This window comes from Apostichopus japonicus, chromosome 16, assembly GCF_037975245.1.
Source record: "Apostichopus japonicus isolate 1M-3 chromosome 16, ASM3797524v1, whole genome shotgun sequence".
In the NCBI taxonomy this organism is placed as follows: Eukaryota; Metazoa; Echinodermata; class Holothuroidea; order Aspidochirotida; family Stichopodidae; genus Apostichopus; species Apostichopus japonicus.
The window spans coordinates 3,590,330-3,615,187 of NC_092576.1; the positions used below are offsets into that span (position 1 = coordinate 3,590,330).

Consider the following 24,858-nt stretch of genomic DNA (forward strand, 5'->3'; position numbering starts at 1 on the left):
ATTTCTTTCTACTTGCTTGTGCAAGTTTAATTATCGTTGCAATTGGCAACACATTCTGTTAAAATGCGATATGTGACTCGCTTACGTCACGAAAAAAAAGTAATTCATACAAAATGGCAAATGTCATGGGTGACAATTATATTGATTGTTAAGGTTGAAAGAAATGTTTTTAGGCTTTCGTGTTGCTTCTGCCAATAAAAAAAAACGTATTACAAAACGGGTATTCTCTAATCAGAAAGGCTAAGGTTCATTTCTCCTTAACAGCTGTAATATTCACTCATATACGTTGATGATAAGATAAGATAAATATGTTGAATAAATTTGTTAATACACTGCAACTTTACCCGATATTGCCAGATACAAAGGTAAGGCATGCAGAGGAACACATCTTTATCTCGTATGAATCGAATGGATTAAATGTAGGATATTTTCCTGTAACCCCGAGTTTGTCTGTCTTGTTCTTCAAACGACAATATTGTAATCTGGTGAGCAAATTCATCGCTTATTTCGATTCTATGTTTATTTTGTTTGTTTATTTATTTGTTTTATCACAAAAAAATACAATGTGAAAGGAAGTCTTCTATAAAGCCTGAATTGGCTTCACAGAGAAGAAGACTCCCTGGTAAAAAGAAGAGAAAATATAATACAAGTTGAATGAGCAGAATGATACAGATACTTTAAGGAGTAATAACTAGACAGGATAACATTGTCCTAGTTCATAAAGAATTTAACTATACAAGTAATTACTATATATATATATATATATATATATATATATATATATATATATATATAGCATAAGGACCGTTTAAGTATGTTGTGATGATGTCTTTTCTTTAAATACTTCTTAAAAAACTCAACAACTCTTTCGTGTTTATATTATATGAAAGGGAAGAGCATGTTGCAATTATACGGTTATATAGTGGTACGGTAAAAATTGCGATGTGCATTATAAGTTTATCTCGTTTAATACTGATAATAAGTTTTGTTACTATTAATAAAAATTGGGAAATTTTCCGGCAGTAACCCATTCCATGATTTGTAAGCAAAAGCCACAAGCTTCATTTTGAAGATATCATCGAGTTTAAGCAAGGGTTTGCAAAGTTTCTACGCCAAATCAAGGTATGTTAATTCTATTTCACAGAATAAGTAGTAATTTCTAAATCACTTCTTTAATAACTGTGTCCGATAGAGCTGTAACCGAGGAAACTCACACCAGGTATTAATTCCGCTGTACACTAGGAGCAAACGATAATAAGAATAGTTGTGAAATGTATATATCGAAGGTATCAAAGGAACTTATGCATTCCGGTATCGAAGGAACTTATACATACCAAGGATAGTTTACAGAACCTGGTTCCAGATACTGCCGCTAACAAAAAGGTTCTTTCTGCTCTGGACACTACATACCGAAGGGGACTTAAGAATTGTTTTAAAAGGAAATTGCGTAAACTTGAACAACTAACCACACAGGACCCGCTACTTCACCATCTGCAAAGCACTGGCCATCCATATATCACCAGTAAGTTTCCTAAGCCATTATCTCATCGGGCTGAAAACGTTACCACGGATAACGTCTTAAATCTATCGGACTGTGTTCTTACCAAAGACGAACAAGAGGTTTTACAAAATGGTCTATCTTTCTGTCCCTCCCGCAAACTAGATCCAATTGGTCTATGCTTTGACTTGGATAATTTTGTTCGCCGTATGAGACTTATAGAGTTTTTCGAAGATAACACTTCCGACCCGATTCCACGCATCAACAGCAAGGACACGCAGCCAACACTACATGTTCCCAACAAAAAATCCAGTTGGACACCACCAGGAGGACGCAACAGATTTATAGACTCATTTGCCTGCAAAGCCAAAACTTACCTCGACAAATTTATTTTAGAGAATGCCAAACGTCCACTCTCCTCTAACGTCAACCCTACTCAGTCTATGGCTATTAAGAAACTTCGGAACAACCCGGATGTCGTTATACGACAAGCGGAAAAAGGAGGTGCCACCACTATTCTTAACTACTACATTTTTGAAGCAGAGAAGCAACTTAGTAACTCTGATTTTTACAAGATATTACCGGAGGACCCTTCCAGACTCTTCCAACCCAAAATTGACGAATTATGTCAATCGGTACCACAACACGTAGCAACCAAGATAGCAGAACTTACACCTAAGCATCCGTCGTTGGGTACGTTCTATACTTTACCTAAAGTCCACAAACTACCTAAATTAATAACAGAGGCTCAACAAGCACTACCCGGAGTGACCCCTTCTGACCCTGAGAATATCCGCCGTTCTGACATTTGTAAGCTAGCCAGGAAACTCAAGCTATTCCCTCCTTGCCGACCAATTATTTCAGGAATTGGTACGCTAACTGAGCATCTTTCAGGATACATGGACTCCGTACTCAACCCTTTATTAACCCATATTCCTTCTTATATACAGGACACTACGCATTTTTTGAGAATTCTTAACACTATTCAGGCGTTATATACCAAGTAATTCCTTACTCGTTACTATGGATGTATCCTCTTTGTACACTAATATCCCTCATGATGAGGGAATTATCGCTTGTCAAAATTTTCTTCGTGAGCATGCCACCAACCCCACTTTAGGTGATGATCTTGGTCCCATTTTACGTTTCATATTAAGTAATAATTATTTCTCTTTTAACGGGAAATATTATCTACAAATCAATGGTACCGCTATGGGCACTAAGATGGCACCTTGTTACGCCAACATATTTATGCACGAATTAGAACAGGAAATGCTATCCACTTTTCCTCTTAAGCCATCACATTATTATAGATATATTGACGATATATTTTTTGTCTGGCCACATGGTGAAGAATCTCTTAAGTCTTTCTTTGATCATGTTAATTCTTTTCATGACAGCATTAAATTTTCTGTCGAAGTTTCCAAACATCAAATTTCATTCCTAGATGTTCTGGTCAAGTTGGATGGCAATTCCTTAACCACTTCGGTCTATTATAAGCCCACTGATATTCATATGTATTTACACTTTAATAGTTTTCACCCACATAATCTCAAGAGTTCTATTGTTTACAGCCAATGCCTTAGACTTAAACGCATTTGCTCCAACCCATGTGATTTTAAACACCAGGTATCCATATTAACTGGTTATTTCTTGAACGTCGGATACCCCCTTCACTTAATTAGACAGGGTATTTCCAGGGCCGACAAGTTGAGCCGTGAGGACTTATTAAAATACAAGTCTAAAACTCCCAACACACGCATTCCGTTCGTTACCAGTTACAACCCCCTCATCAAATCTTTCATTCGCTCCATCAAACAGGAATTTGCTGTATTTCAAGACGATCAGTCTGTAGGAGAATCGTTTAAGGTACCCCCCATGCTAGCATTTCGTCAACCCCCCAACCTTAAATTTCTTCTCACTTCCTCCAGACTCCCCCGCTCAGTTTCCACCTCCGCAGGCAATTTTCCTTGCGGTAAACCTAGATGCCAAATATGCCCCCATATTACCCTAGGCACCGTGGTCAAGATTCCCAATGTTGACTTTAGTCTTAGACCCCCTTCCCTCTCTTGTGATTCTATTAATGTTATTTACATTTTCTATTGTGTACTTTGCAAAGAGGGCAATTATGTAGGTGAAACAGGCTCCCGATTCCGCTTACGTTTTAATAATCACAAAAAATCTATTCGTGATAATTTTGCAGGATTCCCAGTGTCCGAACATTTCAATCTTCATGGTCATTCTCTAAAAAACCTAAAATGTATTTTAATTGCCTCGAACTTCAAATCAACTACTGAACGTAAACGTAAAGAAATCGATTGGATCTTTCGTATTAAGTCTCACATCACCGGCCTCAACAAAGACTTGGAACCCCTTAACAACTACCAGTTCTACAAGCATATGTAATCCGTTCTTGCTCCCTAATCCGCTTCCTGTATAGTCATGGTTTATTTGGTTTTAATTCCATCATTGCAACTTACACTTATCTAGCGTCATACTTTCATTGTGTCACATTTTCTACTTCTCATTCGACTGCCAAGTATTGCTGACGAAGGTCCCAGGGGGACCGAAAATTCCAATATATTTTCTAAAACTTACTCCTTATTTGTCAATTATGAGTCATATCTTATTTCTCTGGTTTTCTCTAATAATATTTTCCTATGGAGTAAACGTGGATCTTCGTTATATATTATATATATATATATATATTGTTATGAAATAGTAATACCATCTCTTTGATGTTACCGAAAAACTCCATCGAGACACCTTACAGGCCTCTTATGTATTTATCTGGGTCATGGATTCAGTTTTCCCACGAGAAGTTTTTAACTATCTTATTGAATCTTGGTACAGGGCCTTTTCCCAAAATAGATTCCATTATGTCTGTGGAACATTCGAGAAGGTTCTCTCACGTGGTATGGAAGTTTCCATAGAAAGGGGATGGACTTCCAAACTCCCAACCAATCAGGGCAGATCAGTGCCAGCACAATTATTTTTATATCGTTAAGTTAATACAGGATGGTCAGGTTATTGGCTGCCTACTGATTATGCGCAGTGAGATTTTGTAGAAGTATGGTATATAAGAAAAAGGAGGCCGAAAGTTTTAGGACTCTGTCAGCAAATTTATGACTTGGTCAGCAAATTTATCACTCCGCCGAAAGTTCATCACTCCTTCTAATTGCGTAATTGACGGAGTCAAGTCAAGTCAAATCATTGTAATTTAGTTTTATTTGTAAAGAGAATCGACAGAGAAGAAATTATACCGAATCATTAAATCAAATCCTATCTTGTCAAATTGTTTTTCTGTGAACTCATTGTTTTCTTCCGTTCGAGACATCTCCTGAAGAAGCATAAATACGGCATCAAGATACCCCAGTACCTTTCTATCGCGAGTCCCGATATAGTTTTTACTATCGGAGGAGCCGGGCTCGTCACAATATTACAATATATATATATATATATATATATATAAATATATATATATATATATAGCACCTTCAATGGGGTGGAATACGCTATACTAGGTATATGATCCCCAAATCTCCAGCTCACCTGGTTTTCCAAAGCACATACAGGGGTTTGTGTATGGAAGACTTGCAAAGGACGCAATGTAGGCCTTATTCCCGTCTTTTATTAGGAACTATGACACAGGAACAGCTATTGCTTGTTGAAGAACTGCTAAAGGATGATTGCCTATACCTTTTTCACGGAAGTTAAAATACGCAGACATATATTCCTGAGATAAGTCGAAAATATGCCAACATTAATTTGAATATATGCCAGTATTGTATTGAATGTTTACGAAGTCCAGATACTATGAATTGGGGAAACGAACACAAGAAAGTAGATAAGAGAGGTAGTCTATTAAAAAGGAATCTAATCAGTGTCTCCTTGTGAAAACAAACAACTTAACATAAATACATTATACCCTTACTTTACGTTCACTTAGTGCGCGGAGATACCTCCAGTTGGCCGGCTGCAATTTTTGTTTTCCAAACAGGTTTATAATTAAGGAGTTTTCAGGCAATCAGATTGCTTGTGACGTCAGCATCATTAACGATCTTCGCTTGGAAGTTCTAAAGCATACACTGAATCAGAAGAATGATTTTAATTCTCCTATATGGCAAACTATGTCTTCAACGTAACACAAGTACGATGTTTTCTTTCTTCAGGTTCTCTGGATGTTGGATGTGTCAGGTATCTTTACAGAATGCATGTATCATCTTCGAAACATAAGCAAATTGCCGTACTCATAATAGGCATCGACATAATATTCGGTAAAAAAGTAAACTTTACATGATCTTCTCCTGTTTACAAAGATAAACATGTTTCATTTCCATCTTCTTGTGCGTTCCATGGCTCATTTATGGTTTAAAGCATGTCAACATAGTTCTTTTCTTGTTGTAAAGCAAGTCACCGTGGTTCTTTCATAGTTTTAGAGCATTTCAAAAAGGTTCTTTCATGGTTGTAGAGCATGTCACTGTGGTTCATGGTTGTAGAACATGTCACTGTGGTTCATGGTTGTAGAACATGTCACTGTGGTTCATGGTTTTAGAGCATGTCAATGTGGTATTTTCATGGTTGTAGAGTAATTCACCATGGTTCTTATAATGGTAGTAGAGTGAGTCACCATGGCTCTTTCATGGTTGCAGAGCAAATTACAACGGTTATTTCAGGATTGTAAAGCAAGTCACTATTGTTCTTTCATTGTTGTAGAGCAATTCACCGTGGTTCTTATAATGGTTGTAGAGTGAATCACCGTGGTTCTTTCATGGTTGTAGAACAAGTCATCATGGTTCTTTCATGGCTGTAGAGTGCTTTCTAACAATCTTGCTAATATAAATCTAACTTTCAGCCATTTTCATTTAGATATTATTTAGAGGATTTCAGGAAGGGTTATTAGATTATTAATTATATAATTAGTTAAGTCATCTTAAGGTTTATAAATAGTTAAGTTATCTTAGAGTTGACTATAATTGAAGAACATTTTTGTTCCTTTTCTGGAGGGTGGTGCTCCTTGTGCAAAGCCCTTAATCTGGGTATATTATTGCAAACCTGCGAGGTTACTTGAAATACAGTGGCAGCCACCGGTTTGTCGCTGCACCTTATAGGACATACGCCCAGAGGACACGTAAGTATGACGTTATCGTTTGAATTATGCATACTTTGTTGCGTGGGTGTGTGTGAAACATTATCAATGATCATGGTTTAACTGTTGAACAGTGGTGTGAGAAGACCGATATCTGTTTTATATCCTAAAATATTTTCACCAACTACAAATGTGTTTGTTCTTCTCAAAGATCTGTCCAGATTGCAGACACGACAAAGTTTCATAATTCATCACATATCCTGCTCTTTTTTTTATACATCTCAAAATGTTTTCGCTATTTTGCGGTGCTGGATTTATATATAAACTTATGCATACTCTGAAATATTTTGTTTTCTTTTGATTTAAACGTTTCATTTCGATATATGTATTTCTCCTTAAAATATTTTTCACGACCCACGTCAATAATAATACTAATAATAAAAGTGCGCCCATATCCACCCGGATATGCCAGGAGGGTGTTCAAGGCGCGGGAGAGGAAGAGGTAGTAAAGCAAAAACAAAAATGAACAAAGGAATTATTGGTTAACATTGATGAATGCTTGACTTTTTTAAGGAAGTGAGGGAAGTACAACATATGAGTTCTAGTGGTAATCCATTTCAGAGGCAAGGACAGCTACAATGTATGTTTAGGTTAATGTTATTGGAGTAAAAGCATGTTCTGGAGCAAAGACGTCGTGTCTGGAGCATGCCAGAGATACAATAGAAGCAAATGCATTCAGCAATTTGTAGGTAGTTAACAGGAGCTTGTAAATAATTCGGTGAGAGACCGGAAGCCAATGTTGATCTTCAAGAATAGGTTTCATGTGACAAGACGTTTTAGATAATGTAACAATGCCTGCAGCAGTATTTTGAGGGCGTTGAAATTGAGCGATTTGATTTTGTGTTGTAGAACATATAGAGGAGCGCGTTTCCATTATCGATGCGTGAAATAGCAAAGGCGTGGATGATTTTCTCAGTGGTTTCACGGTTCAAATATTTGCAAATATTACCGATATTCCAAATGTACAAGAATAATGACCTAATGGCAAATTTTTGCCTGTTGGACGGGAAATCTGGGAATCACCGATCTTAATAAGAGGAACAATGATCTTCGAGAGTTTCTGGTAAGATCCAAAACAAGTATAAATTCATCATATTGTCATCCAAATTCGAGAAACTTCTTTGCATCCACATACGAGTTTCTTCGATATATTATTCGAGGTTGGTATACATTTGTGAATAGTAGTTGTACAAATCTGCTTGGTACTTCTTTAAAATACTTAATTAAATGAGTAAAACTGGTGGATGCGTAAGATATCACAAACAGTTCATTACAGATAATAATATAACTGTTTATATATTGAATGATCAAAATACATCAAACCATTTGATTGTTTTACAATAATTAGGAATTACAGGAGTTCTTACTGACTGCAAAAGTGTTCAAAATGCATCTATTGGCAGCAGATGGGTGATTAACTGTAGACTACCAGAAGAATGGACCGAAGTTAGCTACTATCGCGGTAACCCAGTCGTTGAGAATTTGTCTATTAGGTCTAACCGAGGTAAATGTGCAAAGCTCATATACCAAGGAAGCCGCTTTGACAAGATTACTTTCAGAGCAATGTTCGGCTTTTGTTAAACATATACTTTGTCTTAAGAGTTAAGTTCTGAAGCAGCTGAGAATGAACACTCTTTTTAAACTTGTTGATGTTGTGTTACTAAAAGGACGTCAAAAAGGTAAACAGCACATAATACTAACATGAGACTGAGTGTTGAAACGATGGATTTGCACACGTGTTATTCCATTTGACGTAATGAAAACCTTTTTTGAGTAGCTCTCGATAATTGCAAAAAAAGACACAGTCCAATATTTGAAGATAAAAATTAATATTTCGTTGCCTTAATTTCTGTTTATGTATAAAAGAAGACAAAATATATTATTTAATACTGTACTGCATCATCTTTTGTGCAAATTTGCCATTCTCGTCCGATGTACATAATCTCAAGTCTCCCAAAGATAAAAAGTAAGTTGTTTTTCGGAGAGAGTCTACCATTTTCTGTTTTCTTGTTCTAATTAAGGTCATTCTAACAGCACACTAGGACCTGGACACGAAGATGGCAGTTTATATATTTGGGAAGATGGTGCCATGGTTATCAAAAATATTACAAGAGATCATATATCTCCGTATACTTTGACATATATTGATACAGATGGACATGATTATCAATATGAATTCATGATTATAAGTAAATTTACTTGACATTTATATTTGAGGAAAATAAAAAGAATACTGTTTTCTTCTTCTTATCAGAAAAAAATTAACATCGTTTGCGAATGTGCAAATTCGAATAATTCGCATAATTCGAATTTAGTTAGTATTTTTTGCAGTAAGTATAAGTGTTCAGTTAAACATTAAGAATGAATTAAAATCAATGCATTCATGAATAATTCGACATCAAACAAATTCAGAATAATTAACAACATTATCTTCGTCTCAATGTTATATATTTAATTGGTATATGACATATATTAATTCTAAAGTTTGTCTTTACTGGTTTTGTAATATCCTTCCATTGTAGTGACTTAATAATCATATTCATATTCATATAGATATTCGTAATCGTATTCATATATGAGTGTAACTAAAGCCTTTCATTGATCCACAGTGCTAATCGTTAATTCATTCCTCTGCTCACACTAACCCACAGATTGTCCTTCTAAATTTTACGTCGAGCACGGATCCGATGGACACATAACATGTTATTTCCCACAGTCTCAGAGGATTTTTTGGTACGATTCAACGTCACGCAATGCTCGACCAATCATAAGTCTTGAAGGAGGCCGGAAGTCTGGATACTCTGATGGGAAATACGACATACTCAATAACGGTGGTCTGCTGATCAAGAATACCACATTCAACGATGAAAGAACATTCCGTGTTATAGTTATTGTATCCGATACATCTACGTTTACAGTAGATCAAAAAGTCGTTATTTATGGTTAGTCAGTATGATCTGTTATGAATTGAATTGATAAGAGTTTACTCGAAAAAGCTGAGTTTCGCTACGCTGTTCTAATTTGGGTCAGGCTCGTCTGGGTTGAGCAGAGTTCAGTTAGGTGAGGCTGGGTTGGGTTGGCCTAGCTTAAACTGCCTATGCTGCAAGCTTAGCATCATTTCCAAGGCCAAGGTTTACAAGCGATATTTGTGCGCTGATAAGAACCCTGTTTACACATTGCTTAATATATTTCACTCTCCTACAATTGTCTTATTCACAGCAAACACCCAAACGACGGTCCTATCAATAAATGTTTGTGGAGAAGACAGCTTCTGTTTAGTCAAGAAAATGTCAACACCTCTGGTATGTCGGGAATCGAAAACAGGACCTCATACTTTATTGACCTGGACAAGAATTACATCAGGTGGTACACAATTAGCAGAGGCTACAAGGTATGTGTCCTTCGACGGAAGCCTCTACGAGACCTACATCTCAACCAATGTGACTTTTAATCTAAAAGACCGCGTGATTGTTTACATATGTACATCTACAATAAATATTCCATCTAAACCAGTAAGACAAATTGTTGTAATGGTCAAAGATGAGGACAAAGACTTCACCACTAGTGCATTACTACCGACGTATTATAGAGAATATGATGACGTCAAATTACTTTGCACCAATGACAATCCTTTATATTTAGTGTGGAAAAGAAAGGTGAAAGTTACGAACTATGTAACTATTGGATTTTACTACAAAGGGACATCAAAAGTATCGGAACCTGGCTACGAACTTGGAGAGGACGGATCTTTACTCATTAAGGGACTTTCCTATCCACAGGAAGGCGAATATATTTGCATATACAATTCCGGTAACGAAGAAGACACCCAGCAATATCATATCAAGTCCGTTAGTGAGTGCTAAGCTGTCACACTCTCAAACTCGATAACTTTGTTTCGGTTTTATCCTTTAACCATAAATAGCAAATGAAATGTTAGTAATGCACCTTAAAAACAAAGTGTTGTAAATGTGTAAAGTTAGTAAAGAATATTTGCTACCTGGTCCTGTTTGCTATCGAAACAGCAATATTTTGCCTGGCTTGTTTAATTAACTTTATTTTGTTTTGGTATTTTTAAACATAACATTGATAAAACAAAATATAAGCAGTTATTCGCAATTTCTTACTATTATTCACCTTATTTATCTAAGACACAAATAAAAATGGAGGTTGCGTAAAAGAACATCGATTGCAAGACGATTTCAATTAAATCACATCCATGATAACCTTATTCTCTTATTAATTCTATTTATCAGTTACACCAACCAATCCTACACCTTCTATTGTTGGTTGTTTGGGAGCGGCATCGGATTGCACATTTAATGTAACTAGGAGTGGATACCTGACATGTTATGTAGAGGGTGTTCGTCCAATCGTGCATCCAAGATGGGACTTTACTGGGCAGAGTTCTTCACCAAGTACATTCAGCCAACCACAATTAATAGTGAGAAGTGTTGCGTCTGCGTTTAACGTATACTTAACTACTTATTACACAATAACTACCGGTGGAGAGTGGCAGGCTGCCAATATCACAGTGTCCTGCAGTGTTAGATATGAAGTTCTAGGACAACAACAAAATAATGTGTCCCTGACGTTACATCTCTCGAAAGGTAATCCATAGTGAAATATATAATTTAAGAGCGTGGCTAAAAATGATAAAGATCCTTACTATTATTTCATCGCGGTATTATGATATGCTGACTATGAAAGATGCTCAATGTAACTGTTAATTTGAGAGATTACAAGTTTTAGAATTTATCTTCGTCAAGTTTTACAAATTAATATTGTTTATTCGCTAAAAATGTGTTTATTTGATTACTTGATGACATATCAGATACAGCTGCATTAATCATTACCGTCACCCTCTTCAAAATGTTTATCTTGTTCAACCAATTTGTTTCGGCTGTGACAGCTTCCCATCAACACATATTCATCTGGAAGATTACAGCCTGTACACGATACACGAAACTAATTCGTTATATCACTCTTTCATTAGTTCATATTAAAATTCCAAGTAAGAATGCAAGTAGAACTTTCTATAAAACTACACTTTGCTGCTTGATTTATTACAGAGATCCAATCCACTCCAAGGGCGGAATGTGGCTGTGGAAGTAAGTTTTACACAACACTGTTTAACGATAAAGTATGGTCTATTTTATGTAAAGCTGTGTTCTGTTTGCAGTTACATCCAACTTGATGAACCAATAACATCTTTCTTCAGTCCAATTAAGAATTATCTAATCAACAACATTATATGCTCCTCTCTGTGATATGAATATTCATCTGGTGGCGTAAATGATGTCCTGTAGCCATTCCAGAGTCCAGACGAACCGTTATTTGGCCAATTTTGGTTTCAAATTTGATAAAACGACAGGCCAAAAGATGTGTTGAGCTAGCAAATCAAATATAGCTATTCAAGAGCTAAGATAGTCTCTTCATGATTCATAACAGGAGTAGTTGATTTATCGAAACATTCTTGGTTTACATCACGTTCAACATGCAAGTATTTACCTCATTGCCGTCATAACAGAAATTAGGCCTATATACAGATGTTAACTGCTGACCATTTATATTTCTATTCATAAGATGGTGTTACTACATTTCTTTGCAATATCTCTAGTCTCGATTTCATTCCAGTGAATATCCAATGGACCTGTGTCATCCCAATCTGCATCCTCGTAACAGCAGTCATCAATACGTGAATTGTGTGAAAACTACTGGGGCAACACAAAACAAGTGGCGATTGTCAACACGTTGTGAAAACAACGTAAGCTTTATAATAAACATGTTACAAATGGAAATCTTAAAACCAACATCGTCCCAGTGGCGGAGCGTCCATGCAGTCAGGGGCGGATGTCCCCCCCCCCTGACGGACTCAAATGGACTGCTGGCGCACTTTTCAGCTTTTTACCACTTTTTATCTATTCGCGATTATTGACTTTTTTATTGGGCTCTCATCTACCTACTGACATTTGTCACATTTTTGTCGGCAATGACACGTTTTTGTTCATCGTTTATCTGCAAATTAGCCAGACCCTGAAAGGGTCATTTCCGGCGATCTAGGGAGTATCTTTACTCAAAAAACTTCTGTACGCTCCGCGCCAACCTGTTGTGGCGCTCCGCTTAGATAAAGTCGAAAGCGCCCCTTCAGACCATTCTCGCCCGCTCTGACCAATACCCCTATCTCTGCCACTGCATCGTCCGGTCATATTTATAGCAAGTGTCGTAACATCCAACGCAGAAGTACAAGCTGACATAATTAGAGCGTTTTACTATGAATGTACCACCAGGGAATTGTTATTGAACAACTCCCTGGTAACACAGACAAACAAAATACGGATCGGTTATGTGTTTAATGTACTGTGATATGTACTTGTTTGATTGAGATGAGTTTACCTTCTGCTTACAAATAAAGCTGTTATAATTTTACACCTGTGTTTGTTCTTTCTTCTCGGTGTATTATGAGCACAATCTTGTTAGCTTGTCTGACAGGCATCAGTGTTCTCTATTGTATTTAGCACTGTAATAACCGTTTCTTATGTACACAGTCTTGCTTGTTTGACAGGTATCAGTGTTCTCTGTTGTATTCAGCACTGTAATAATCGTTTGTATGGGCAAGTTTCTAGGAGGATCGTCTAAAACGCGCTTACATGCATTATATGGATGACACGGACAGACATTAATTTGTCTAGCGCTGATTACATTACACTTTGTCAGGGATATCTAATCACTTTCAATAAACCTCTGAATGTGCTCATCACACCTGGGCATTTAATACTTTCGAGCGAATCAATAAGGAAGTAAGACAACCAAGATCAATAATTTGAATGAGAAAATAGTTTGATTTATTGTAACTGGAGTGTCTTTCTTGTTATGACAGTAAGTACATTGTTGGCTTCATGTGCAGTGGATTGTAAATCAACAAAGAATCTACAAAGATAATACAGCTAACGTATCATCCAAAGGGCGGAAAGATGGCAACAAAACATTAAGAATGCAAGTATTTGGTTATTGCATTTATGATCAAATTTTAACTTTGTATTTACGAATATGAAGTATATTTTTTAAGTCCTAGCTTTATTTATCGGACATATTACTGGAGTTTGTAAAGGCAACTATGCCTACTGGTGTCAGTTTATACCGGTATTTATTTAATGTAAGGTGCTAGAATATCAACAAAACCCACTCGTCCATATTCCAGGTATCGCAACACAATTAATTGCTCTCATTGATTTACACATTAAACTCGTCACTTTTCAAGGCCAATAGATCATAGATAAAGGTTTTCAACTGACAAGTTCTACCCACCATATTAGAGCTGATAGCTTGGGCTATCATAAAACATTCAAATATTGCCACCATGACTGTTTAGATTTTGAGCTAGAAGAGCTCAAAGTTTATCATATTGCTTCCATGTTTTCAGTCAGTTGTAGCTGCGGAATCTTCTTGTTTCACCTAAGATTTTCTAAATTACCTTAAATCACCTTCAGTCCTCCAGAGTTTTTAGACCATCAGTTTTTAATTTCATCCTCTTCAATATCTGGGCATCAAAAAGAATGGAAATGACTCAAAAATAGAGTAGGCCACTGTAAGGGTATATTCCAACGGCTAACCTCTCAGGGGGACGTGCACTACTGTAAGTTTGGTGCCATACCTACAGTATTAACTTAAGGTGCAGTTTATAATCACACACGGCCGTCCATGCTCCTTTAGTAAAATAGTAGAAGGAACGCCTCCTCAAGTTTCATTTTATAAGAGTGGCCGGGTGCAGGATATAAATATCAATGACTCATCCAAGTATCAAATTAAGATGTCTATATAAGCATAAAGGACCCACCCATACTCCCTCTGTAACATTACTGGGCGTCAATCCTGTGTTGGTTGGGGGACAGGGGGTACATGTCCCCCACACACGTTTTGAGATAGTAGGACACAATATCAAATGCCCCCCGCCCACTTGTGCATATTTTTAAACCACTTACGTATACTGCGTCATAATTTGTTACAGCTTATATGTCAAAATCGTATCTCAAATTCTTTAAAGATCTCGAGTTCAGTCAGTCGACAGGAATTTTGTGGTTTCTGTACATGAATGATGGTTTGGTACCGCCTACGATGTCCAAAATGGCTCATACCACAAGCACGTATTCCATCTGAAATACACAATATGCACACACAGTGTCTGAGTGGTAGGCCTACAACACGTTCGTATGTATTCTGTTCTATATAGCAGGACAGAAAATGGTAAGTTTGAAACTTTTTATTTTTATTTCAAGGCTTATTTGGGTTGTAGACCTTAGATGTAGTATGTGCAGTGAGCCAGGCGAACAGGGTGCCATGGTGTTGGTGCACGCGTTGGAATCGCCCGGCCCCGACCGTCCGGATAGCTATTAATAATTAGGCCTGAATCACTGTATTCAGCTTCCATTGTCACGGGGGCAACTAGTGCAAAGGGTCATTTACCGAAATGTAATACATCTCAGTCGAAATATTGGTCTACTCGACATGAATTTAGAGGGCAGTCGTGGGGAGGGGAGAAGGGGGGGGGGTAACAGATGCATGGTCGAGTTAGTTGTGTGCGTGAACTTAGTATGCAAAAATTTAAGTTAACAAACTGGGAAGGTAACGTTCATAGGCCTATTGTAGAAAATAATAATAATAATGAACAGGTAGACATAATTCTCGCCAGCCCGTTTTAACCAAACGGTGCGCCAGTTTTTTCACTGTTTATAGTGGTCGAATGTGTTGTGCTGTGTGGAATAATCAAAATATGTGTCAGGTTGTTTCAAGTCGGTGGAAAAGAACCTAGGGATCCCGCAATTAACATGAGCCATAAACACAGCAAGAAAGAAATTATAATCTTTCAAAATATTTCTGTGTTGTTTATTTAAAGATTGATTCCTAATACATGGAAAACTAAAGTCAGATAATTGTCATATTTTCTGCATCGCTCCATACGTTAAAGAAGTATAATTTTACATTCCTTCTTTAATTTGCTAATCAGAGCCCCGATATGGGTTTCTGATGGCAGGGGGGGGGGGAGGGAATGCCTTAGTCCAAACATTGTCAAAATTCACCAACTTTACATGTTTGAAAAGGTCTATTTGAAAATCATTGCCACGAAAATTAATCCTCATAACAACTGGATGATAATTATATAATAAACTATGTAACGGTTAAGACATGTCAATGTACCGAATTAATGTTCCTATCAACAGGGAATCAGCTTACATGATTGTGCTAACTTGTGTTATATCAAAACATACAATGTTGTTTATGTGAAATGCGTTACTCGTAACTACAGCGTTATAACCAAACAAACGTTGTGACGCATATGCTAATAATTCATGATAAATATCAAAGTTTTCTCAAAACTTCAGTTAAATACTTATTTGAGACCATTATCGTGAAGCACTATGCTTTGGGATAGGCTACTAAGAAGGTGTCATAAAGCCATATTTCCGCTAAATTCTTGCTGGTTTTAACTAGCTAAAGGTTTCCATAAAACCTGTTATAAGTCGTAATTTCATTTATTTATCTTGTTTGCACTGTTCTCTGTATTAGTATATATTTATCTTGACTGCATTGTTCTGTGTACTATATATATATATATATATATATATATATACATATACTCTTGACTGCATGTTCTCTGTATTATTATCTGGCAATGACGTATTGCTAAATAAATAAATGTTTACAAATCGTTGATTGTATAAGATATTTCTGTTTGAGAAACTTTGATTTACAATCAAATAAGGTCAAAGAGTAAAGTATGGTACAACAAATGTTTAAACCTTGTTTCACTTTGGGGAGACTCCTACGTGGTATTTGATATAGCCAATGCACTTAGAAAACTGCGGTACGTTTGTTACCACTGTCTGTAACTTTATTTACAAAAAGACAAAAATATCCTACTACATCCTTCCTACGTTGTGTAACGTTACTAAACCGGTAATACATTTCATTCCCGACATATCTGTGGATCGCGACCAGTCCCCCATTAAGGACTTTCATGAATACATTTTGATAAAAGATACTCCTCCTGAACATTTCTGAAAGTGGGTAAGTAAATTATTATTTTAGTACAAACATTTGCGTTGTTTTCCCTTGTTTACATCGCCTACAAAGTTTAGCAGCATAGACGTTTAATGATACTCGCCAAATCCGTGTAACTTTCAGCTCATGCGGTCAAAAATCAATAAATAATATCATGGGAAGTTGTCATTTTTACCATGTGGGCTTTTCCTTTTGCGAGAAGCAGCTTCCATCATTTGTTTGTTCTAAGTCGTTAGTTCATTAAATCTTAAAGTGTTAATTGTTGATATTATGGGAATACTTTGAAGCTTCCATGCAGTGAACACATGTGCTTCTTATCTCGTGAACTTAATCGCGTTTTATCGTATCGCTTACTATTGGTATGCATAGTATTCTTTACATATTAACTATCATCTTTACTCTAATGATTGTCTCCTGTAGCCTTTGCTACAGTTCAGATGTGCAAGTATATTCTATCAACGTAAAGATTGACCGTGAATAAAAACCAATTTTCTTTGATATTGGCATTCTTTTAGATAAATCTAGTTGATGTGTTTTTATATATGTCATCACTTATTGAGGTTTGAACAAATGGTTTGTATTTCATTCATATAGATCATGACGGAGTACGTTGTCTTGGTCTCACTTCAAGTTTGTAATATACTTATGTACTATATGTATGGGCCTAGTTTATAGGCTATATAAATATATACTATAGTAATAGTACAGTAGCAATACAACACGCAATTGTATGCAGAGTTTGCAATTGGCAGTAGTATTAGTTTCATGAAGAAGACGTATCATCCATTCCTATCTCGTATTATTTTCTTTTTATTTAGATAGATAAACGATAGAAAACGTTAGGAGGAAACGCAAAGAGATTGACCAGGCAAGGCAAAATATTTCTAAAGGAGGTATCCTACGAACGTCATATTTTGGAGAAATTAGTAAGTATAGTCGTGTGAACATAATTATAGCAAGACGATTTTCTGAAACTGTTACATCGGTTTCCATTGAATGACAAAATCATTTCTGAGAGCCTGTTATACGTCATTATTTAATTATTTATCTTGACTGCACTGTTCTTTGTATTATTATATGCATATGGCGTATTGCTAACAAACTCAATGTTTACAAATCGTTGATCGTATAAGATTTATCTGTTTGAGAAACTTTGATTTACCATCAAGTAAGGTCAAAGGGTAAAGTATGGTACAACAAATATTTAATCTGTGTTTCACTTTGGGGAGACTCCTTAGCGATCTATTTAGTCTAGTACGTGGTATTTGATATAACCTATATGCACTTAAAAACTGCGTTACATCTGTAACCACTGTCTGTAACTTTATTTACAAAAAGACGAAATATCCTACTGCATCCTTCTTACGTTGTGTAACGTTACTAAACCGGTAATACATAATATTCCTGACTTATCTGTGGATCGCGACCAGTTCCCTATTAAGGATTTCTATGAATAACTTTGATATAAGATACTCCTCTTGAACAGTTCTGAAAGTGGGTAAAGTATGCACAAATGTACGAGCCATGTAATACAGAATAGATAACAATTTAGGCAATTTACAATTTTGTATCCATCGTTTCAGAAGCAACTCTGCCTAAACACTCTATACAAATAATATAAACCTATTCAAATTGAAAGACTTGCATCATTGAAAAAAGCTGTGAAACCTATTATTCCTGACATTAATGCCTTCTATAACCTATGGGAGGGGGGGGGGGTGTTATTATGTCAACTTATTTTTAACAGGTAATATGAGGTTCGCAATGGGAATTGCATGAAGTTAGTCTACGTATAGTTGTGTTTTGTGTGTATGCCCGTCTTCACAAGATCGGACACCTCTAGGCAGTGTCCATGGATGATGTTGGGAAGGGGGTCAGGACATTGAAAACAAAACAGAGAATGGGCAAAATTTAAGAAACAAAAAACTGTTCGTGTGTGTTACCTCCCTTGTGTATACCTTTCCACGTGTTGCCCCAGATGTACTCTATCGAGTTTTAAAAATTAGTGGTCAGTTAATTAATCAGTTGATAACGGAACTCAGTCTGATGAAATTAGACAAGGTTTCAAAGAATACAAAGGAGCATTTATGCATGTCAGTTGCAAGAACATGACAAAGTGTATAACATTAAGTTAAAGAAGCCTTTTGATATTGGTGGCGGTCAAAGCTCATGTGTGGAAAACCGGGGGGGGGGGGGGTTACCAGTCATGTAGGGTATATGTGTTCATATTCAGGAAGTGGCAGCCTCGAAACAGCCGCGTGGCCTACTGCTCTTCAAAACCTAGAAAGCTTGTTATAAGTGTGAATAAATAAAACATTAAAAATAAACTAACAAATTTTTACTGACATTTCCCTCATTCGCTTCCTGTATCCCTTCTCCCAAATATAATGCACAGCCACAGTAGGTGAAGCACCTTGGAGTGATGCCTTTGAAGCCCGATTCAACCTGCAACTAATTGCGTCAATTAGGTGGTGTCATGTGACCCATAGATATCGTAATAGGGATTGGGGAGATCAATTAGTAGGAAACTGTTGCCTCAACTCAGTAGCAACATACTCATTGAAACGCAGTTTAATTAGTCTTTTGACCAGTTCTGCGAGTCCCAGTTGCTTGCTGCGACTGTGCCATCAAGAGTTCCACAGTGTATAGGTAGAGAGTGTAGTTGTGAAGAGTCTTCGTCGCGTACCGTATACGACTAGAGTCTTGACTTGTCTCTTACTCTTATATTATACATGTAATCGTACTGAATACCTGCTGCTCAGCTCTTTGGCAAGCGATATTAGAAACTGTTAACGAAATATTTGTGCTTTGTTTACAAAACAATAATATTAATCAGTGAACAAACAATTCTTGATCAGATAACTCTGAAATAGTATATGTTTAATAACTTTATACATGCACTTGGATAATACAATGTAAGTGTATGGATATATGCTTAATAGGTAATAAAATTTAACCACTAAAATATGCATGCATTATACTTTGTCACTATATAGACTTTGTTAACAAATAACTGATTCCTGGTACCTTCCTTCATATGTTGCCTCATTAGTTAATAAATAATCCCTCTTCATTTTGGTGTGAATAAGTTAATTTATATCAACATGTATGGGACTTCCTATACTAGCATACATTTAATTAATTGAAGCCATTTCTATATGATAATACTTCGATTACGCCAATTACCAATTTTACTTTCAAATATATCGATCTTATTAAACAAAATCCATAATTTGAACTAAGATGAGCTTCAAAGACTTATTAAGGTTTTATCTATATGTTTCAGTTCGTCCAGTGATGTGATTTTCTCGGTAAAATAGCAAAGTTCAGAAAAATATTTATATAAAGTTCAGGGTGAAAATATCTTGCTTTAAGAAAGAAGAATTGAGTCAGACATATATAATATCGTAAAGTTATATTCTCATTGTCAGTGAGGTGTCAATTTCTTTAATGTTTGTTCTTCTTCCGAAATTAATGGACGAAATCATTGCCTTTTATATTAATACGTCATACGATTCTATGTTTTCTCTTTGCAGATGTTATTCTAGCTGACTTCATTTTGTGTTTCATCGAATCGATATGAAGCTGGGAGGGTTACTTCTCTTGGTCACTTTAATTATTGTTTTCACCAGTAAGTGAGACCTTTCAATTTTTTTCATTTTCCCTTTGATTATTTTGCATCTTTTATTGGGGGAGGGGGGCTAGAAGGGGTGGACAATTCCTGCCTTTTTGCACCTCCGTTATTTGTTGCTTCATGTTTTCATTTATTACCCAGTAATGTTTGGGGATTTTGTTTTGTACACTAACATTTTAAAATAATATTTTCTTATTAGGTACTCACTTTTAATGTCCTTTTTACAAATATTTATATTTATACTGGAAATAAATAAATGAAAAATGAAAAATGAAAAATAGAAAGAACTGTGTTCATTTCAGATATTTGTTGTGCGTCTTCTATCTGTAATGAAACTCAAGAAGCTACACTCTTTACGACATTTGAAGTTGAGTGTTCATTGCCAAACCTTGAATGGATATCCGTCATTTACCATAAGGAAGGTCATGAATTAATACGTTACCAGAAAGGTATGGTATTACATTTTATGGAAGAGTACCGTCAAGTATGATAAATTCTTGAAATATATCAAAATTATTGAATTACTGAATTACTCACGTGATTAGGGGAATATATAACGAGGCCATAAGAATGATAGTTGCAGTACTGTCCACTTACACACACAAACATACTTCACACACACACACACACACATTTGTTTTCTTTTCACATCAAATTACACAATAATTTGTCATATACGTTTCTGTAATCACAGTGATGTCATCATGCGAAAGATGTTAACTATTCGAAATCATGTGTTTCATTGAGGTATCAACTAAAGAGTTATCTAACTTCCAAGTACCATGATTGATATTATTGTCAATTTTGTTTTGTACATTTTGATTTTCTTTCTTACATTGTTCTGTTATTTTCTTTCTTTAGGGTTACTATCTTTGATAAACATTTTATGCTTTCTCTAATGCACTGTTTTTGTATGTGTATGTATATGCGAAATGTATTAACTGAACTGAACTGAACTGATTTCTGAGTAAATATTGTATCCTGCAGCAAAATGTGAAGATTCTTCCGGTGATACTTTTGGACCAAGATATGAGGATGGAACGTTACACATCACCGATGCAGGTGCACTGGTTTTTAACAACATTTTTTTCACTGATAGCACAAACTATCAACTGGAGTACATTGACTGTGACGGGGGATCATATCCTCAATACACAGATAACTTCTACATCTCAGGTGGGCCTTTATTTACCTATCGGCTTTGGATGCATCTCAGCAATATCCAACAAAAAAGCTAAGGGTTTAAGAAATTACGATATGTGTCGTTAAGTCTCTCTGACATGTGCTAAATCAGATTGTAACATTTGTGGACTGCTGTTAAGTTATATTTTATACAGTTTCCATTGCCGCTTGACATTCTGTGCATAAAAACCCAGGTAACACATTTATCATCTGACAAGTGGAAATTAAGATAGTGGAGTTACAAAAAGTAGATCGCCAAATAACTCTTTCGATGGGGTGCGTTTGTACAAGTTTAAAAGGTTATTGTAAGTTTGATGGGAAGTTGTACAGCTCTTTCCCGGTTAGGTTAAAAACTCATATATAGATAAATCGGAACTAAAATGCATTTCCGTGAACAAGAGAATACATTCACTTCATATATCTTCTTCACAATAAGAATATTTCCTGCGTGTCAGCATAAAGGCAACTAATATGTGTATTTGCACGCAAGAACTATGAATATGAATTTCACTTGAACATTTCACTATGAATATGCATTTCGCTTTTCAGTTCACAACGTAGAGGAACCAACCACTGCACCGTTTGAGGGCAGCACAACTTCATCACATTCCAGTACACCAGGTAACAAATAGTCATTGAAATTCAATAATCTTTATCAAGCCCAACAAAAAATAAAATATGACTGCCCCATTTTTTATTATCTTTCATTGTTTTATTTATGCATGTGCGTTCCTGTTAATGTCATTAAGCAAGAACTGTAAATATTATGTAATCGTTTGAGAATATAGTCGTAATCTGTTTCACTTTATTGTTCACAACGAAGATGAACCAGCCACTGCATCGTCTGAGAGCAGCACAACTTCATCAAAGCCCAATACATCTGGGGGAAAAACTCATAGTAAGTCAATAATCCTTATCCAGCCGAAAAAAATATATAACTGCCCCATTTCTGATTTTCTTTCATTGTTATATTTACACACGGGTGTTCCTGTTAATGTCATTATCTATGACCTAACATAGTTTTAATCGTTAATCATCTGATTATTTTGAGATGGGGGACACGATAGCACATCCCCCCCCCCTCCCTACTTGTGCACATTTTTAACCACTTACGTATACTGGGTCATAATTTGTTACAAGTTATATTCCTCCCTTTGTAATATTCTTAAAGATCTCGAGTTCAGTAAGTCGACAGAAATTTTGTGGTTTCTGTACATGAATGGTTGATTTGTACCGCATGCGCTGTCCAAAATAACTCATTTGACTATGTCACAATATTTGGTTTTTGACATGGCCTAGGGTTAATTCAGTGATCATCATTGAAACAGTTCTTTGAGCTCATAAATGCAAGGAAAGTATAAAAATTTAAAATCCACTACCCCTGAATATTTAGGATGTATAGATGTAACACCTGACTGGCTAACACACCTCCCTTAAACATCTCACTAAAGACAAACTATTCTTGATTTTCCAACTCACTACGAAATATATATATATATATAAATATATATATATATGTATATATATATATATATATATATATATATAAATACACACACACACACACATATATATATATATATAAATATATATAAATATATATATATAGGCCTATATATATATTTAAATATATATATGTGTGTATATATATATATATATATATATATATATATATAAATACACACACACACACATATATATATATATATATAAATATATATATATAGGCCTATATATATTTAAATATATATATATGTGTGTATATATATATATATATATATATAGTTAATTTCAATATATATATATATATAAATATATATATATACACATATATATATATATATATATATATATATATATATATATATATGTGTGTGTGTGTGTGTATCTATAGTTGCTTTGATTTGGCTGGTATTGATAAATGAAAAAAATACAAAGGGAATATTCATCTTCTGTTAAATTTGCTCCGTTATACACTGAATTTTTTTTTAAATGGAATAGGAGATTTTGTACGCTGATTGGATAATAGTTGCTTTCATGTCAGAACAAGTTGACAGTTATACTGTTGCATATTTTGATAGATGGTCTGTATGTTCATGTTTGTATTCTAAGTGTCATGTATTTCAACCCTTTCGTTTGTTTACAGTTTGGATCATCATCGTCGTCATAATAATTATCGTGGTCGTGGCTGTCGTTGCTGTTATTCTGTGGACAAAAAGCAAGGCACAAGGCAGCACGACACCCGCTGGCAGACAGGGAGAGGGTAACAATGATACTACAGAGGAAATAGCATTGACCCGGAATGGTACCGTACCTGATTAGAGCAGGGGGTGGGGGACAGAATGGGTCAATACTGTTAGTGTTTGGGGGTGGGGTTGGGAGACAGGATGGGTCAATACCGTTAGTGTTTGGGGATGGGGTTGGGAGAAAGATTGGGCCGATACTGTTAGTGTTTGGGGTGGGGATGGGGGTGGGGAGACAGAATGAGTCAAAACTGTTAGTGTCAGTACATTCAGAGAGCAAAGAAACAAAAAAATAAAAGTGCACAAAGGCAATGATTGAGTGAAAGCTGGGTATATGAACAATAAAAATATGTTCAAAATGGAAACAAGTTATGTTGTCCTTGGGCAAGGCATTTAATCACCATTGACTCTCTTCACAAAGGTATATGAATGGGTAACTTGTAAATATAGTTGTGTGTGTCGGTGTGTGGCTGCACCCTATGGGAATTCCCCCGGGAACACGTGGATGTGAGGCACTGTAGGGCCCAGGAAGGATTGTTTGAATTATGAACACTTTGGTTTGTGGGTGTGACAAGTTACTGTAACTAGGGTTTAAGTTTTATAGTATCCTGTGAGATGGCCTTGGCCTTGAACAAGACTGCAAACCTTCAACTATAAAATATAAAATTAATTTGATTTTCTTGAGATTGTCTAAGATTCTGTGTATTTTTTAATTTTTTTTATGGATTTTTAAAGTATTTCACTATCTAAGAGTTTGTTTGTATCTTATTAATTTGATTTTATGACATTCATCAGCCTTTCTTCTCTAAGCTATTCTAAAAGTTTCAGAAGGACTGTGAGAACTGGATGTAGTGGTGGCATGCCCATGCAACCTCAAGAAATAATCGGAAATCTGTGATTGGTTGATTAATGTCTGTATTTCTTAAAGCATTAATGCCTAAAATTCTTACATATCAATATATTTACTGCAACCTATCAAAAGCTTTAATCTACTTTCATATTGAATATATCGAAACCTAACTTCATTAATATTATTATTTTAATAGCTTAATAATATTTGACAAACACTACTATAGAATAATATGTTTGGATGCCT

General features: G+C 35.7%; 3 protein-coding genes across 5 annotated transcripts in view; all 3 read left to right on the forward strand.

Moving 5' to 3' along the window:
* The window catches only part of LOC139983105 (uncharacterized), a 54,771-nt gene that overhangs the window by 23,065 nt on the left and 6,848 nt on the right, over window positions 1-24,858 (forward strand). The window lies entirely within an intron of this gene.
* LOC139983103 (uncharacterized) lies at window positions 3-13,073 on the forward strand. Of its 3 annotated transcripts, XM_071996458.1 has the most exons (9): window positions 3-485; window positions 5,671-5,775; window positions 7,996-8,151; window positions 8,669-8,836; window positions 9,299-9,589; window positions 9,867-10,499; window positions 10,901-11,254; window positions 11,717-11,755; window positions 12,282-13,073. In XM_071996458.1, exons 2-9 carry the CDS (start codon window positions 5,709-5,711, stop codon window positions 12,344-12,346), a joined length of 1,773 nt encoding a protein of 590 aa, XP_071852559.1. In that variant the 5' UTR covers window positions 3-485; window positions 5,671-5,708; the 3' UTR covers window positions 12,347-13,073. The 3 variants fall into 3 exon arrangements, with proteins under 3 accessions (XP_071852559.1, XP_071852560.1, XP_071852561.1); XM_071996459.1 differs by lacking the exon at window positions 8,669-8,836; XM_071996460.1 differs by lacking the exons at window positions 3-485; window positions 5,671-5,775 and adding an exon at window positions 6,437-6,629.
* Window positions 16,442-23,876, forward strand: LOC139983108 (uncharacterized). Its single transcript, XM_071996469.1, has 8 exons — window positions 16,442-16,709; window positions 17,522-17,629; window positions 20,240-20,334; window positions 20,640-20,786; window positions 21,325-21,513; window positions 22,069-22,140; window positions 22,343-22,417; window positions 23,666-23,876. The coding sequence occupies exons 3-8, from the start codon at window positions 20,283-20,285 to the stop codon at window positions 23,839-23,841; spliced, it is 711 nt and encodes a 236-aa protein (XP_071852570.1). The 5' UTR covers window positions 16,442-16,709; window positions 17,522-17,629; window positions 20,240-20,282; the 3' UTR covers window positions 23,842-23,876.